Source organism: Xiphophorus couchianus, chromosome 1 (assembly GCF_001444195.1).
Source record: "Xiphophorus couchianus chromosome 1, X_couchianus-1.0, whole genome shotgun sequence".
NCBI classification, from domain to species: domain Eukaryota; kingdom Metazoa; phylum Chordata; class Actinopteri; order Cyprinodontiformes; family Poeciliidae; genus Xiphophorus; species Xiphophorus couchianus.
The window spans coordinates 4,263,159-4,281,547 of record NC_040228.1 but is presented as its reverse complement, the minus strand read 5'-3'; the positions used below and the strand labels follow the sequence as shown (position 1 = coordinate 4,281,547).

The 18,389-nt window shown below is 45.4% G+C and overlaps 1 protein-coding gene across 3 annotated transcripts in view; it reads right to left on the bottom strand.

Moving 5' to 3' along the window:
• The window catches only part of LOC114147983 (collagen alpha-1(XX) chain), a 53,991-nt gene that overhangs the window by 13,965 nt on the left and 21,637 nt on the right, over positions 1-18,389 (bottom strand). For all 3 annotated transcript variants that reach the window (XM_028023257.1, XM_028024811.1, XM_028024067.1), the window contains 6 exons: positions 18,172-18,304; positions 16,574-16,719; positions 16,312-16,441; positions 15,367-15,483; positions 15,123-15,269; positions 13,908-13,964 (listed from right to left, as the gene is read on the bottom strand). In XM_028023257.1, coding sequence (XP_027879058.1) covers positions 13,908-13,964; positions 15,123-15,269; positions 15,367-15,483; positions 16,312-16,441; positions 16,574-16,719; positions 18,172-18,304 — 730 coding nt within the window. The remainder of the gene's footprint in view (positions 1-13,907; positions 13,965-15,122; positions 15,270-15,366; positions 15,484-16,311; positions 16,442-16,573; positions 16,720-18,171; positions 18,305-18,389) is intronic.

The following is an 18,389-nucleotide window of genomic DNA, read 5'->3' as shown; positions in this document are numbered from 1 at the left end:
GCCCTCCGCCAAGTACCATTGATTTTGCGCCAAGTAACTTCAGAAGAGTGAGTGTCATACTCATCGGCATAATGTTGGTTGCAGTAGCTTTCCCAACCTTGGACCTCGTGGCAGGGTCTTCTGGCCAAACTGATGACACATTCAAAGACATGTCGTGTGTTGTTTTTACAAGTCATGCGCCAGGGTCTCGGGTTGACGTAGTTTTCAGGTCTCCAAAAAATTCCAGGCCAAATCGCGCGGTCCTTAGAATAAACTGTGGCGAGGTACTGGTACTTGATCCAATAATTGGTGGATTCACTGAGACATGGTATAACCCAGGCTTGAAGTTCTTCCTGTTGGAGTCCCCACCATTCCCAATCGCAATCTCGATAATAATCCTCATAGCAGGCTTGTAGAGCCCATTTAGCGGTAGGAAAGGTGTCGGGATCGGGGCAGTGATACTTCCATACGGAAAATAAAGTATGGCTTTCTTGTAAGAGGTCACATCGCGGTGAAGATAGGGTTTTCCTCCAATAAGTATCGTTGAGGCTGTCAAAGATCCTCTTGGCGACACACTTATCAATCTTTGCAAAATCATCCTTAGGAGCGTTCAGAAGATCCTCAGGAGTTGGAAGGCGTTGGGTACGCAAGTTGGCAATGTGTAGCTCCTGTAACCCAGCAGGAGAGCGAACCGCTCCCTCTGGGAAGTCTCCCACAAAGAACGTTTGGTCCGTTGCTATATATGTCCATGGGAATGTGTTATTCAGCCAAACTTCAATTTCTGTACGTACTGTGCGTACAGAGTGCCATAAATCCGTCCAGTATTCTTCTACAGCTGTTACAATGTAATTTTGGCCCCTGCATTTGACGAACTTATTCCAGAGGCAGGCATTCAACCACCTAAAGTGGTGCCTATAACAATGTTGTTGGTCAGATTGGTACATAAACCGTGTAGGACCTTGCCGAATCAGGAAAGCCGTAATATTAGCTAAACTGTTGTTGGGGGGGGGCCTCGTGACCCAGTCGCGAAAGTCGTTTCGGGAGGTTCTGTTGATCCGCTCTCGCTCTGTGATGTTGGCATCTTCTCTGCAATTTAGGTGATAGTCTCCCCAAAACTCCCCTCGTGGGAGCCAGGTTCGACAGCCTGAGGACCTGTGCGGGGCCGGGTATATAACTTCGGTATCCCAGTATCCCTGTTCCGGTAAAAGTAGTAGCGACCGACAGGCCATATTGCAATGCCATTGTGGAAAGCCTCGATCCGGATGAATCCAGTTGCATCTCACGGTCCGTCGCTCCTTGCGCTGTAGAACCCGTATCCAGCAGAGCGCTCCGGTCTCGAGGAAGTCATAGGCGTAGATCTCCCAGGTCCGATTCAGGAGGTCGTCTAGGGAGGAGTCGTTCACTTTGTAGGCTCGGCTTTCCACATACTTTTTGCCGTTGTCTTTGGCGAATAATCCGGTTCGATTCTGGGCAGAAGTTTCGTTGTCCCATGGCACAAAAATAGCCGTGGTGCTTGTATTCCAGCAGTTGAAAGTGGCATACTTGGAATGTCCATAAGTGACCTTTGTGTGCGTAAGGTACCACGGTCCAACTCCGATGAAGTAGAAGATCGTAGCGAGAACAGCAGCAGCAAATAGCAGAGCAAGAAGCGTCAGCAGCCCTTTCAGGCAAAGGGATTTTCCTGTTATCGTAGTCGTTTTCCGTAGCAAAGGTTCGTTAGAGGTGTCCGAGTCGTCGTCAGTGTCAGAAGAGCTGTCCGAATCCGATGTTGAGTCCAGCCAACCCTGGTCTGTAGGCTTGCGCCTCATGCCGATAGCATCCATTCTGGCCAGATTAGTGATTCTCTGGGATCCGGTGCATCAGGCTTTGTACAAATTTTTCTCAAAGCCTTGATACAGCCTTGGTGAGCCGGGTTCTTTGCAACCCGTCTGGTGGCTCTTCTTTGTTGCAAGGCTGTAAATATAGGAGAGGGGTAGGGTAAGTCGGGCTCCAACCCCCTCCACACCCACTTCCAGTGGAACACCCTCCAATAGTGCGGCCGAGGAAACGGGCCTTGGGCGGTGCCGTTTTTCAACGCCTGGTCATACCAAGATTCGTGATTGTACCCTATTGGGGCTGGTACTGAGATGTAGGTGTACAAAGGTTGCCCATGCAAAGTTAGTCTGGTGCGGTACCCCCAGGCTGACGGGGTAAAAATCCTCTGGTGTGGTGGATTGGGGTAGACCCTATCTATTTCCAATTTCAAGGGAAGCCTGGTGTTATTAAATATATAACACTCTGGATTCACTTCCCTCCTTACTATGGTTTTTGCCATACTTGGTGATGTGGTCCAAATAATCATGTCATTAAGTGAAATTTCACAATACAGTCCTTGCAGTGGTTCAAGGTAGTGGGGACCCCACCTTATCCGTAGTTCGATCCCCTGTACCCTGTGATACACTGTATTAAAAGTCCATGGTAGAGATCTTGGGCTCATAGGTGAAATTGATGCATAATGGACCATGTTATTGGACCCTCGTCCTTGCCAAGCAGGCGGTGCGGTAGGGATGAATAAATGTGGCTTCGTTGGAGGGGGTGGCGTGTACTCTTCACTTTGCCCCACCTGTTTTGTGTGCTGGAAATCAGTGGGTCGAAGATATATGAGGTACTTGAGGAAATATGCTTCGGTGAGCGGATTGGAAGGAGTGAAGTCCTCTCTTGGCATATCCAGGAGTATAGAGGTAGTTGGGAGTCTCAGAAACGGGCCTTTATCTGATAGTCCCGACGAGACTCCAGCTCCTACTTTGAACATTTTAGTTACAAAAACCTTTGTACCTTTCCGTCTTGTGGGTTTTGACTGACGTTGGGACTTGGCGACTCGTTTTCCCCCTTCCGGTTTATCCGTTAGTCTTGGTTCTTCTTTCTCCATGGAAATGCTGAAGCGAGCTTCTGCCAGGCGTGGGTCTTGGGTTTCTTCTTAGGAGGCTCCGGTTCGGTGTAGGACACGGTGGCGTAATTCTGCTCGTCTGGCACCACTTTGATGGCTGCTCCGACGGAGTAGATTCCTTTAAAGGGGACGGTGATCATGCGCACCGACAGCTGAATCTGGCAGGAGGTGCTAGGATCGGAGGGCGTACCCGCTCTATGGGCCACGCCTCCCGGGTGTTGCAAAACTCCATCCCGAAACTGGGACTCCGCTGTTATCCAGTACAGGCAAGACTTTTCCTTAGGTCTTACCGCATTGCTGCCCCACCCGTCCACCTCAGTGGTGTAGTAATACATATCTGAGCAGCGTACCCCATCTTCCCTTGGCACGTCCGGTAAATCCACCACAGGAATTGTGCAGTCATTGATGACTTCCAAAATCAGATGCGCCCATGTGGTCAGCTCCCAGGGGCCTGTCCAACCTCCATTAACAGCTTGGTCCCTGGTGTCATCTGGGAGTGCACTTAGCCCCTCAGCTGATGGTTGGTACGCGTGAGGACGATGTACCCGGAAGATCACAGGGGAGTGGCTGGTGTTCAATGGTGGAAATGACAGGGATGTTCCGGCAGCTTCATACGGCCAGGCAGCATGAACAGAATCCCACAGGACATCATGGGGCCCTTCTTCCCTCCTCCACACCCATGGATCCGCTTCTTCTGGGGTGTTTGGGGGAGCTGAAGGTCCTGGTAATATTATTGGTATGGGGCTCCCGTGATTTGGTTGTACTTGTCCATATGTTCTGTAATATCGCAGCGAGCTGTAAAACCTCGTCACCTGCCATCCCTCAGCCTGACCTGTCAAAGTCAGTTCTCCTCTCCCCAGCTGGTCTTCGCAAGTAGAACAGTGGTGGAGATCGTCCCCATCCCAGACGCAATAACAGCTTTTTGGTTCTTCATTCTGCCAGCTCCATTGGGTCTCCAACTGAAGTCGGGGCAGGTAACCTACCCGGCAGTTCCCACAGATGGTGTTGTTCAAAACCGTAACCGGAGAGACGCGGAGATGTTGTAGTATTTCTGCGGTGGCTCCTGGTTGCCTGGGTTTCTCACGGCCCGGTCCCTCCCAGGTGATGGGGAGTGGGTTGTTTACTAAACAAACCGGACAGCGACTTTTAGCTCTTGCCCATATCAGCATCTCTCGCTCCTCCGACAGGACTCCCTTTTTAGCCCAATCCAATTTCTTCAGGGCTCGTCCTGCCCAAATCCCTGAAGGTGTTCTTCTAATTATAACCACCCCTTTCACGGTGGCCAGTCCGATATAGGGTGGAATGGTACATGATTCACTGGCCATTTCACCGGCTTCTGTTTCACTTTAGTCAGGAACTGGCTTGAGCTGCTCAACTCCTTGAATCCCTTTTCTTTTCAGCAATACTGTGTTCCTATCCAGTACTTGCTTGACGATGTCAGTGGTCTCAAACTTGGGTTTTACTGCTGCATTTACAGGTTGCTCTCTTGCTTTGACCCACACGCGCTGTCCCTCTCGGAATGGCACTCTGGGCGTCAGCTTCTCCTTTTTGTCGCTGGAGCTCCGCCCCACTTCCTTCGTGGTGAACGGCCGTTGGTTGAGCTCCATTGCAGGGGCGGGCCTCTCGGCTCTGCTTCTGTCGTTCAGGGCCTGCCCTATTTCCACCGCCTGTGTGCTCCAACTGTTGGTGTTAGCATTTTTAGCTATCCAGCTTTTCACTAACCCTATGGCTCGTTCCACCACTCCGTTAGCTTGTGGGGTATAGGGTGGAGAGTAAACTCGCATTACTCCAAACTTCTGACACCATTGGTCAACCTGTGAATTACGGAAATGAGTCCCATTATCCGTGCGCAGCTCTTTCGGGATTCCCAGGGCACTGCATACTTGTTCCAGCATGCCGACAACACTATTGCCGTTTGCTTTCCTGGCTGCTTTTGTAGTTACAAACCCCGACATAGAATCCACCAGCACCAAGAGGTACTTCTCACCTTTTCTTCCTGTTATCCCCATGGGGCCTGCAACATCCATGCAGACTGAACCCCAGGGGACCGTGCTTTTGATGGATAACCCCTCCATCCGCTGCCCTCGGCGACCTGCGTTGTGTTGTCCACATACTTCACAGTCCCTTAGCACGCGTTGGACTTGTTTCACTGGGATCCAAAGATCCTGCTCCTCCAGCTCCTTACGGGTAGGTCGTACGCCTGCATGTCCAAGGGCCTCATGCACGCTCTGCACGACCTCAACCACGTACTCTTCTGGGACCTCCCGTCCTCTGGGAGTGCTGTCCCACTTCTCGGTACCGACAAAGACGATCTTTCTTTGCTGGACATAACAGTCCACTTCATCATTCCCACGCCAATGAGCTCCCTCATGCGTGTGTGCTTTTTGATGCTCAACATCTATTTCTAGTTGTAGTTTTAGCTCAGCAATCTTTTTCCACAAGTCTCTGTGTGCCACTGGCTTGCCCTTCGCTGTCTCGAAACCATTTTCTTCCCAAATGGCCAAGTCTTCTCTAAGGGCTTGAGCGCAGTAGTAACTGTCGGTTACTAACCTGGCATTCTTGATTTTCCTTTTCACCAGCTCCAGCAATCCTTCCAGTACGGCCGTTACTTCTCCGGCTTGAGCACTACCGGGAGCTTTTCCTTTCTGACGGCATTTTTCCTTGCCGTCTTGCTTCAGAATAAATCCCCAGTATGCCGACTGGTCGGACCCCTTTCTGGATCCATCGGTGTAGATTGTCCATTCCGGTTGTTTTGGCTTCTCAGATGTCTCTGGCGGTTTCTTCTTACTGGTGGGTTGTGCTGGCCCAATCTCAAGCTCCGGGTCCAGCAGGATGTCTTCCCATCTTCCCCACCGTGTGTTAGTTGCTTTAGTACTTTCCACGGTACCTTTTCTTAGATACTTATGAACTTGGCTCTGTGTGATGACTTTAACTGGTTGTCCTTGTGCTAGATCCTTCAGCACACCCCAGTAACGAGCTAACACCGCTAGCTCTTTCTCCTCCTGCGGATATTTCCTCTCAACAGAAGTCAGGGTGTAACTCCACAGGGTAACCAAGCCTCCATTTTCATTACTCACTTTGATCATGGCATCGTCATTCTCACAGCTGATTTCTGCCACCAGTCTTTCTGACAAACTTCTTGGCTCCAGTCTCACAGCTGCTTGAATGGCTTTTCTCAATTCTTCCAGGTTCTGTTGATTCGCTGCTGTCCATACCCAGGGTCTTTTTCCGTCCTTTTCGTCCTCCTCACTCTTTCTCAGGCATTTGTACAAAGGTTTGGCATACTTCTGATAATTGGGTACGTGGTCCCGGACATAGTTGCATAGTCCTAATATTTTCTGTAAGTCATTCTCTGACTGAGGTGGTTGAATGTTCGTCAGCTTTTCTCTGTACCCATCTGAGAGTCCCAAGTCCGACGTGACCTGGAAGCCCAGATAATTCACTTGGAACTGTCCAAATTGACATTTCTTGAGGTTTAGCTTCAAACCTGCCTCGGTGAGGTTTTCTACCACTTTTTGTAGTCTTTCTAGGTGTTCTTCTTCTGTGTCATCAGCAATAAAGACATCATCAATGTACACGGTTGCACCTACGTCCCCCAGTACTTCCATCACTGCTGACTGGAACACGTTTGGGGAGTTCTTGTATCCCTGGGGTAACCTTTGCCACACATAGCTCTTGCCTTTGTGGGTGAACGCAGTTTTACCTTGCGATTGTCTGGCGAGGCGTAGAGAGAAAAATCCATTGGCTAGGTCGATGCATGACTTGAACTTCTTGACTCGAAGAGTTTTTAACGCTCCTTGGGGATTGATTAAACTGGCTCGGTTCGCTATTGTTCTCCGATTCAGGGCTTTGAAGTTGATAACTGGTCTCCAACCCCCTCCAGCCGATTCAGGTTTCTTCACCGCCTGGATGGGGCTGTTGGTGATCGGGTTGAGCTCCTCTCTGATAATTTCCAGGGCGCTCAGCTCTTTCACGATCTTGTCCATCTCCTCGACTGCTCCCGGGTTCAGCGGGTACTGCCGGACAGGTGGATGAACCCCACCTTCGATGTGATGAACAAACTTTGGACCCAAATCCCCACAGTCGTTCTTGAACCGTGCCACTTGCGCTGTAACGATGATCTCACGCAGCTTCTCTTTCCCAGCCGGGGAGAAGTCACTCTCTGCGAGCTTCTGTTCTGTCACCGTTGGTATGTCAATCGGTTTGTACCAGTCCTGCTGCCCGGATCCGGTTTGGGTCGGGCCGACTTTCACCAACCTTGCTTTCAAGCTCGTCAGCCTTCGCTCTAGTCGGCGATGTGTGCCTTTCTTTTTACTGAGTTCATCTAAGTCTTTTACTGTGAGTAGATTGTAAGGACCTTTCACCCACACTACTCCTTTCCATGTCCCGTATGGCATTTCTTCTATTTTTCCATTAGCAAACTGAACCTTCAGGTGTCCTGCTGTTTCTAGGTCTTTGCGGGTCATCGACACCTCCGCTCCGGTGTCCACCAGGTAGGGTACTCCCTCCACTTTGGCGTAGATTTCGTCCCCTTCCCAGTAGGCATTTTCTAAAATGACCCGCGACCTGGACGCCATTACTTTGGTGACCCTCCGGCCCCGGCTTTACGGGACTCACGGAGGGCCGTCCTTTGTTCTGGGCTCAATTTCCTATATTCCTCATCCGTCAGGAACTGACCTTTCCCTGGCTGATTTTGTGAAGCCGGCGGGTTGGTCGGTCTTCCTTGTGGTCCTGGTGGTTTCTGCTGGAACGGCCGGTTTTGGAAATTGGATGGTGGTGCTCCCTGTTGAAACGGCCGGCCCTGGAAGTTGGATGGCTGCGTGCCTTGCGGGAACGGCCTGCTCTGGAAGTTGGATGGTTTTCTGATGTTGACCCTTCCAGGTGGCTTTGCTGGTTGGCTAGCCTCTTTTTTCCTTTTGTCCTCGTAGTACTGCTGCTCCAGGTCGAACCCCTGCACTGCCACGTCCATCTGGGCCACGGTTGTGCTTCTCACTGGCAGTTTCACAAACACAATCTCTCCTCTTCGTCCCTTTGTCACCTCACGCAGTACCTTCACATACCTCGCGGGAGAAACGGTTTGCTTTAGTGTGTGCCAAAGCGGTTCCAACCGGCTTCCTTTGTCCAGCCGTCCTCTAGCTCTCTTCACCTGGGACTCTTCGTCGTCCATGTCCTCCAACACCAATCTCTCATAGTTGCTCTGTGCTGACTCTGTTCCAACCATCGGGTCCGCAGTTACGCTGGTCAGCCACAACTTTTTGGCTCCTTCGTGGTTGGTGGTAGATAGCACGGTTGGCCAAACATCTTTCAAATACTCCTCATTATTTTCGTCTGCGTTTTTACTCCGAATCACCAGCCTTAGATTCTTTAGTTCTGCGTATGCATCTTGTCCGGTAGTAGTGGCCGGTGGCTGGGCTGACACTCCTTGTGGTCCCCGCGGGATCTGTGGTCCTGGCTCTGAAGACGTCGCCTGCGGCTCCTCTTCATCAGCCGACACCTCGTCCAGCTTCTGTCGAGTCTCCCTGGAGTACTTGTAGGCCGCTTTCTTCAGTCGTCGCAGAATCACATCATACATAATTCCCATGTATGCGTTCCTGAAGTTGGTGGTCAGGGAATAGTGTGCTGTCAGGGTAGAGCAGGATGGTGTCATCAGGATGTTAGCCCACTCCCCGACTGTCGCTTCTACCTCGAGCAGCACCTTGTCTCCCAGCCTGCTGGCCCATCCTGCTGGAATCTGGTACTCTGTCTGACCGACCTCTGGTACATACGTACGCCGTCCGTCTTTAGCCTGTACGGGGCCCCAGGTCACGTCTCTCGCTAGTCTCTCAGAAGAACCCTCGATGTCAAAGGTTTCTATTTCTTTCTTCTTTCCTCGGTGCTGTGCTGTTCGGAGTGTCTTATGCCCTGTCGGTGGTTGCTTTGGGTCGGAGAAGATGCTGCCGTGATCACTCTCTTCTTCTTCTTCTTCAGAATGTTCGATCTCCTGTTGCTCTTCTCCTTCCTCCGAGTCGCTGATGTCCTCATACTGTTGTTGTCGAAGAGGTTCCCTCCTGGGGGAGTTCAGCGGTTGAATCTTGGCTGGTTTCATCGGTCCTACTTCTCTCTGGACCGTCAGCTGCTCATTCTTGACTCTGTCCGTGTTGGGTTGCCTCAGTTCACTGCTGCTTCCCTCGAATGAGAATTCTTTGACATATCTTGCGGCCTGGGACTCTGGCCCGACTGGTGCTTCCCTTAACTTTATCCTGAGTGGCTCCATAACCTTGGCCTTGCCGGTCTGGGTGGTGTTTGAAACTCCACTCTGGGGTATTTTTAAGGGATATTTCTTGATCTCCTTTGCTGGGTGGCTGATGCGGCATTGCTCCTCCATTTCAGTTGCCATTCGTACACCTTGCTCCGTACGGAGTCGATGCATACGGGGGTCAACCACCACCACCACCTCTTTGAACACAAAGAAATGACTGTTGGTCTTGGCTATGTTCACCACTCCGTTCTCTGTGACCGCCCTGGCGGTGTCCCCTGGCAAATCTGCCGATCTTAGTCCCTGCACGCTCACCATCACCCTTCTCATGCTTCCGTTGCTGGCGGTCACCAGGCCCCTTTCGAGTCCATGCCACATCTTCTTCCGATACTCCTCCAGACTCTCTCCTTTCTTGTAAACATCAATTGGGACCAGGATTACGGCACCATAAGGAAGACTGTAGCCCTTCATCATCACTACGTCTCCTCTAGTTTTTTCACTACAGGAAGCCTCCAACACCTTTGAATCTTTTTGGTAATATTTCCCAGCTTGGTTTTTAAGGCTGCGTCGAAACTTTCGATTGTGGATCTTGTATTTATCATTGGTGAACACAATCAGCCCGTCACCTTCAAGGTCCCATATTCCTCCAATAAACTGGTAAATCATGAGCCCGGATTGCAGCCTTAAGCTGATGGTCTCTGATGGTATTTTGGCCAACTCTCGGGTGCTCCTCCAAACATCCGACTTCTGGGTCTTCTTTTTAGGGCGGCCGGGGTCCCATAGCTCCTCATCCGATTCCTCCCCGTCCTCGTCGGAGCTGCTGCCCGCTGGAGTCTTCGTAGGTGGCCGTAGCTGCCTCCTTTCCGTGCTGAGGACTCGGGGATGAAACCCGAACTCCCGACCCTGTCGAGGGGACCAATCCCTGGCCGCTTGCTCCAACTGCTCCTCAGTGAGACCGTCGATGAGCGATCCCTCGTGATTTTCCTCTTCTGACTGCTCAGAGGGGATCTCGTCGTTCCGCGATGGTCCCGGATGAGCTGGGATATCGTCATCGCCGTCCGTCAGGTCTATCAGGTCCCGCTGATCTTGCTTCGGCTGGTTAGTCGGTGTTGTGGCTCTGCTGGGCAGTCGAGAGGGGGCCTCAGCCACCTCCGATTCCGCTTTGTCCGGGGCCTGCTCTTTTCCTCGGGTCTCCTTGAAGGCCGAAAGTCTCTGCAGAACCTCGGTATATTCTTTGTATTTGCGCACCCCACTGGCGAGAGGGTTCACCAGGATCCCTTCGATGCCCGCTGCCAATGTAGCTGTCTTCACTAGGCTGTCATATTTCTCGGAGGGGCTGTAGACCATCCGCAGCTCACCAATCGTCCATCCTTCAAGGAGTTCAGCGAACCATTCCAGCCATTCTCTGATCTCCGATTTCTTGGTTATCTTTACCGGGCATTTAACGACTCCCAGTCGGTGACCATGTTTAAGCTGTGTGCAAAAGTATATCCGAGTCTGCACCAGGTACTTCATTAAGTTCCGTGCCATGTCCTCTTTGATGGTGTAGTGAAATTCAAAGAAAACCCTCCTAATTACCTCAATCCAGGAATCCAATCCATCACCGAGTAATATCAACGATATAGGCAATTGTGATAATGTGGATTGGGAAAGATGGGATTGATGACTCTCTCCATCCCGGCTGATGTTGCTTGCCTCTTGTCCCATTGTTGGCTTTGGCAGGGGATCCAGTTCCCCTCTTTCTTCTTCATTCATAGTTGTCTTTGTCTTCGAGTTGCCTATCCCCCAAAGCCTCTCTTTGCGCTCTTGAGTAGGGATGGGTCCAGGCTGTGTTGGCTACTGGCTTCACTGTCTGGATACTATTACTTATCCTCAGTAGAAGCTTTCCCTCACCTGCATGCTATACAGTTACTGCAAGGGTTGTGACCGACGGCCTTATCAGTCACTGTTAACTCTACTCCCTAAGAGTTAACGAACCAAGTGAGCTATTCAGAATCACACATCTGTTTTTACTGACTTAGTGTATTAGGGCCCGCCTACTTGGCTCCGCCCCACGTTGGGCGCCATGTCCGTTATCCTGCAATAGCTAGCCCCGCCCACTTCGTCACAACCCTCCGGGGCTGACTACTGACCAGTTCTCTGTCTAACAGGTCCGGAAAATCTCTAAGACCTGGGTATTACCCTAAAAGAGATCTATAAGAGATAATCTATTTAAACTGGTGTCGAAAGCGATTCGTCTAGCTCTAACTACCTCCAATCCAGAAGTTACGACCCTTTTCAGTTAAGAAACAATCAGCTGAGTAGCCCTCACAGCTGCATAATTCCAATAACCACTTCTGTTAACGGTAGCTCGCTTTCTAAAATATAACTAGCTCTTGGAACCGACTAGACTAAATTTAGTGACTTGGATGTAAGTCCCTGGGTCATTATTTTACTCTCACCAAAGGAAATTATGAAGCCTCCTCTTTACTAGAACCATGTACATTAGTTTTACCTTTATTAAAAGAACTGAAAAATGAGTAAATGACTCAATTAACTCCAATGTCCACCAACCTCATTAGAATTTTAGAGTATGAATTTATTAAGCAAGCTTAAGCAGGGATATGTGACATACAAATCAATAATCAATTGTATATAATTCAAGAGCAGTGTAATAAGATCAACATGTACAATCATACCCTACTGCCTCTTTTCCCTAACCTATGTCGCAGATTCTGAGATAGCTTTTTAGGAAGCAAGTTCGACTCATACCCAGTTGGTGGTGGATCTTTAGCAACAGGAACATCCGAAAACCTTGGTCTGAATCTTTGTCCTTTGTGTGGTAAATCCTCTTTAGAATAGAAGCAAAGTAGAGAGGGTTCAATTGTTTTGAAAACCCAACTCCTTATCCCTCCGGAACCTTTGTCTTTTCTCCAAGTCTGTTGCAATGTTTGGGTTGAGGCAAGACCGACGATCGAATCAGGAACCCGGGTTGGACGATTGGAACTTGTCTCCCTTTGGCGGCAAGAAGCTTCAGCTTTTCCCGTGGCTCCAGGGTGTGGTCTGCTGTTGTTTCCTCGATCTGCTTCTTCTGTTAGCTCTACTTCGGTGCCGCAGACAAAGAACAAGAACTTCTCCTTTTCCGTCTGCTTATATACAGTTCTCTGCCATATATGTGTATGGGGAGTGTTAGTTTACGTGGTTTCGGCCCCTCCTGTCTGCTGGCTGGGATGGAAAGTACCGTCCTTTCCTCAGCGTTGTTCTTAGCCAACCATACCGCCCCACCCATCCTGTGCATCTGGCCATCTGTTCAGAACTGCTTGCGACAGCAGGAACTCACAAGTTCCCCTTCTGCTTTTTCCCTTTTTCTTTTTAACATTAAAACCTATGTGCTTTCCTCTGATTAACTTTTAAACACAGTCAAATATTAAAAACTATGTGCTGATTTCCATTAAGCATTAATCATAAGCATTAATCACCTCTTTCACTTATTATAAATCATCAAACCTTAATCATTTCATTGTTGTCATGTTATTACAGATCATGATTCGTACACTTCAGAATCATTCAGTGAATCATTCAGTGATTACTTACATACAGTCATTTTACCTATTGTATTCATCCATGTTCAACTTAATCATTATCAAAACACTCAATCATTATAAATCAAAACACAAGATTGCTTTATTTCCTTCAGGCTTTCATGCACCTTTTTCTGTGTGTACCTGGATAGATCTCAAACCTCATACCAGTTTTCTTGACAATATGCTCCCACTAGCTCAGGTTATAACAGGAAATAAGATTAGCTACCATAACTATGCAGATGATACACAGCTCTACATTACAATGTCACCAGGTGACTCAGAGCCCATCCAATCATTGAATAAATGCTTAGAACAGATAAATGTGTGGATGTGCTAAAACTTTCTCCAGCTGAACAGAAACAAAACTGAAGTTATTAATTTTGGGCCGAAAGAGGAACGATCTAGAGTCAATGCACAGCTTCAGTTATTCCAACTTAAAACCAGCGATCAGGCCTGAAACCTGGGAGTAGTGATGGACTCTGACCTGAACCTCCAGAGCCACATAAAGACAGTTACAAAGTCGGCCTTCTATCACCTGAAGAACATCTCCAGGATTAGAGGACTAATGTCTCAGCAAGATCTAGGGAAGCTCATCCATGCGTCACAAGGAGAAGCAGCATTCAGCTTGTGTGCTCCACAAATCTGGAACAAACGTCTAGAAAACTGTAAAACGTCTGAAACATTGACTTCCTTTAAATCTCGACTAAAAACTAACTTTAGAAACTTAATCAATTACGAATTTAACAATGGCACTTGCCTTAAAGTAATGTTTTGATTGTTGATTCTATGTTTTGTGACTTTGTGTTTTTGTGTTTGTGATGTAAAGCACTTTGAAATGCCTTGTTGCTGAAATGTGCAATACAAATAAAATTTGATTGATCAAATTTTGACCATATGTGTGTTTAAAAAAAACTACAAAGAACTGAAACTTGCACACCCATTTCTTGTTTTTAAAATCCCTCCAATTAAAAGTTGTATATTTATTACAATTTAGTAAAAGAACTGCTTAAATGAAAAATCTTACATTATAGTGATATTGTTCTCTGTGATGAGTAAACATCTGACACCACTGTAAATGTTATATGTTTTGTCTTGCAGAAACTTTGGATTACTTCTTCTCATATGTAAAACCATATTTTATGCAGACTAAAAGAAACCCTGAGCTCCTCTAAAAGCAAAAGAAGCAACGTTTAAGGAGATTCACCTTCATTGTGTACAGGATATATCCGGGGAGGAATGGGAATTCTGGCTGGAGCTGGAGCTGTGAAAAGATAAATTAAAAGAGCATGCATCATTACTGGAATTACTACTTTGTATTTTAATTTCATTGTTTTGGAGACTTTCAAAGATTTGTGTAAATTCATTTAATTAACACATAAAAAATCCCTTTTACTGAACAGAAATATTAGCTGTCGGTTGCTGTTTATATGCATAGTAAAATCTCTAGTATTGAGTCAAATTAAAATAAGACATTTAAACACAAACACAACTAATTAGTTTCCAAGAATTAAAGAAAAATGATTCCTACTCTTAGAATGTGCTAGATTTTCTGTACCATTTAAAAAATTTCATGTAAATTGCAAATTAAATCAAGTAAAAAAAAAAAAAAAGGAAACAAAACAGATGCTTAGATGTGATCTAATACTTGCTGCAATATCTACCTTCCTCTGACACATTATTCACACTTTCCATTGTAATGGAAGTTTTTATTTTTTCGGCTCTAATTGACTTTATCCGGTAGAGGTCAGACAGGAAAACAGGTTGTGCGAGAGGAGAAGGACATGAACCTGCAGCAACCACACAGAGGACAGAGGTCTCCATAAATGGGCCGTGGGCCTTACCCCATCGCCACCCAGTGTTATGTTTTATTACTAAAAGTGATTATTCTATCACTTTTAGAATAATGAATAATTCTAAAAGTGACTGATTGTGATACATCAATATAAACCCATAAACCATTAGAAGTGTCAATTTCTAAATATATAAATCCCTTTTTTTAAAGAGGGTTTAATATTATTATTGATCTTTTGAGACAAATAAAGAACATGTTTTTTTATTAATGAGATTGTTAAGATTTTGATACATAAGTATAATAAATTGGCCTTTTCATGTGCTACATTTATCGCCCAACAGTTTACGAATCTCTTGCATTCCCCCACAAATGAAATGTTTTGCTTTTGCACAATATCTCAATTGCAACCATGTTTGTTCTATTTGTCTTTCTGTAGATTCTTAATTGTATTTATATCCAGACTTTGACTGGGCCATTCTAGCAGATGGATATGCTTTGATGTAAACCATTCAATTATAGCTTACTGGTAGGTTAGAGTTTGTTTCAATCTACTGTTGTAATGTGACAGAATGTGAGAAAGTTCAAGCTGTGTGAATACATGTGCAAGGCCCAGCAATTACTGCACACCTGTAGGATGGAGAATGGAGACGGCAGCGCCCTCTGCAGAGCCAAGAAGCGAATGTACGCTGATGCGATACAGGGTTTCAGGTTCCAGGTGGTTGAAGCAGTAGCTGTTGGTGGACTCACTCACAGTTTCCTGTTTTATTTGCTTGTCTAAACACAGAGAGAGAACCAACAAAGATGTTCACTCCAGCCAATGTGTTTTCAGAAACATGTTGAGCACAAACTTCTGTAAATATTTGTAGATCACCTTTAACTGACTGAATGACAACACGGTATCCATCGACCGCCAACACGGGCCTCCAGGACAAACAGACACTGGAGTGGTCCGACCTGACGACGCTTATGCTGCTCACACGTAGACTGGCTGCAGGGATGGGCACACGAACATGAGGGAATAGAAACTAGATCACAGATGAAGTAGAAAATCAGATTAAACCTGCAAGGACAAGAATGAACTCATAGAGGTTTCATATTTTTATTATTTTTTTATTTATAAGTTAATGGAAACTAATGTCATTTTTTGTTTATATACCCCATTTAAATAAGCCACATCTTGGTTTTACTGCATATATAAATTTTTGCAAAACTTGTTTGCAAAAATAAATTGTTCTGTGTTCACTTTTGTGTTTGAAAAATGTTTATACATTATTTTTAGTTTCCTGTTTAACAGAGTTTGTTTCTTTGTTTGCGGAACTGAAATTCTGCTGTGATCATAAACCTTTTGTTTTTGATCATTTTTGCAAAAAATATGCAATAAACTCTTAATCATGCATTAGTGTGAAAAAAAGCAGGGATTTGTTGATGTAAACCCACATCCTCTACTCCTGCTGGCCACCCACTAAAGCATTTTAGTGGAATCTTAAACATACTTCCAGTGTTATGAGAGTTATTCCCAAGAATAATTGTTACAATACAGAAATAACCAGTTGCAAATGCTCTTACTTTTTAGGTAATGTATATGAAGAATAGTGAACATGTTTTAGCCCCTCACCCTTTAAAAGTGGTGTTATGATTTAGAGTTCCTCCAGCATTCTCATTTGTCTCATTTGTGTCAAAATACTAAACTGAGAAATATGGAGTGGTGACAAAATAAATAACAAGAGCAAAAACAAAATTAACTGTAGCAGAGTATTAGTATCTTGAGTTGCGTGTTTAGGAAACAGGTGATTTGACTAGGCCCAAGTTCACTTACCGGTTTTGCCTTGAGCTGAGCCGCTGCCTCCCTCTCTGTTGCGATACTCTGCAGTGACTAAGATGCTATAACGTGTATCTGGCTGCAATGACTCCAGCACCACCTGCTTATGACCACCGGGGACCAACACCTGTAGACAACAACACAGTTTTTCAGACTGCCAACAGTGGCAGGAGGATTTGGAATATCTCTCTGACCCACAGTGATTTGTGACTCTTTGGAACAAGGCCCAAAAAAGCCAGAACGCTTAGAGCCCACTCACAGTTCCATCCTGGGTCTCAGCTCCGGTCAGTGGTGTGTAAGAAACCCGGTACTGGAGGACGTGAGCATTTGGAGGCACCCAGTTGACCAACATGCTAACTGCAGTTTCTTCTGACACGGATACACTGGACGGGCCTCCGCCTGACACTGCAGAAACAAACAACATGTTACAGGTTTTTCAGGTTCTGCCCAAAAACAGAGAAAGAGAAAATCGTTTTTACAAACAAGCTGAGTGGAAAACCTGAACATCCACATTTTGTTTGGTAGAAAAATACCCCAAAATTTTGTCTTAACCTTCGTCATGTCATTTGTGTTTCTATTCCTTCCTCATGCCCCCCGCAACATTTTATGTTTCAAATGCGTAAAAAATATTTGAAATTCTTTGTTTTTAGAAAAGCGCATCAATGTGAACAAACTTAATAAACACTAGGAAACTGATTTAAACATTGAATAAAACTACATACAACAAATTAATATGAAAACCAAAAAACATCCTAAAATATAGTTTTAAAAAAAGGGTTTATAACGATCATTGTAAACATAGATATCTAATTATTTGTTGCAGTTATTTGTATCATCTCATGCACAACATTTATTTACTTTTACACTCAACATTCTGTAAATGTAAATTATAACAAAAGTTCAAGACTGACTGTTCCACCTGATGTATAATGTATTTACAACAATATTTAACAAGAGGCTGTGCAGCAGAGGCAGTGTTTCAATAACCACTGGAACATTTTGTGGAAGGTTTATCAGTTTATTCCTGACGCAGCTGAGTCATTCTGGTGTTATTTAAGTTAAGGGACTAAAAGTTTACTATTATGAGGCATCAAATCTTTTTCATTTGTACGATGCCATCACATGCAAATAATTATCTGAAAAAAACATGCAGCTTTTGATGTGAAGCATAGAGAATATGTCTTAACATAAAGGACATATTAAATGAGGAATCAAAATAATCTGACTTTTTTTAGGATACCTTACCTATAGAAATGAAAACTTGCAAGATGTTAACTAAGAATTAAGTAGTGAAAAACAATCTGACTAAAGGTATAGCAAATGTCAGAAACATCAAAACTATTTCTCATATAGTTGAAGTGCTTGCACTTATTTGTGCTCCTTATAAAAAGCAACATCCTAACAGATGTGGTTCTTCTTGTGCTCTAGATATTCTGAAAGCAATACTCTAATTTGAGCCTATAAATTCTGAAGTAGCACTCTGGTATTGGCGCTCATTTGCAATTTCAAGATCCAAATTTTTTTTCTTTCCCAATTTTTATGCAAAAGCCACATTTTGTTAATATCTCGCAGTCATGACTGACTGTGAAAATTCAGAATTTCAAACGTCAAAAATTTTCGACGTTTGAAACTCATACATTTTTAATTTTTTTCTGGAAAATTTATCAGATTATTCTCAAAACTTTTTAGTTTTTGGTGAAAATGTACTTTTTGTTTTTGGGAACTCCTGGGTATATATAGAAAACCTTTAGAAACCCTTGAGAAATAATAAAGACATTTAAAGGGAAGCAAATTGAATTAGTGGGTGGTTTATAATTTTTGCACAGTAAAGTTTGCAGATAAATATGTTGGACTTACAGGTACTGTATCGAATGGCAACAGCCTCACTCTGAGCTCCATCTCCATAAAGTGCAGACAGAGAGATCTGGTATTCTTTATCCTCCTCCACTCCCTCCAGGATCGTTCCTTCATTGTCTCCATTCACCTTCAGCTAAACACACGTGAACCCAAACATATATACATGTATATGTATATATATATATATATATATATGTTTGGGTTTTTACATTTTAGAA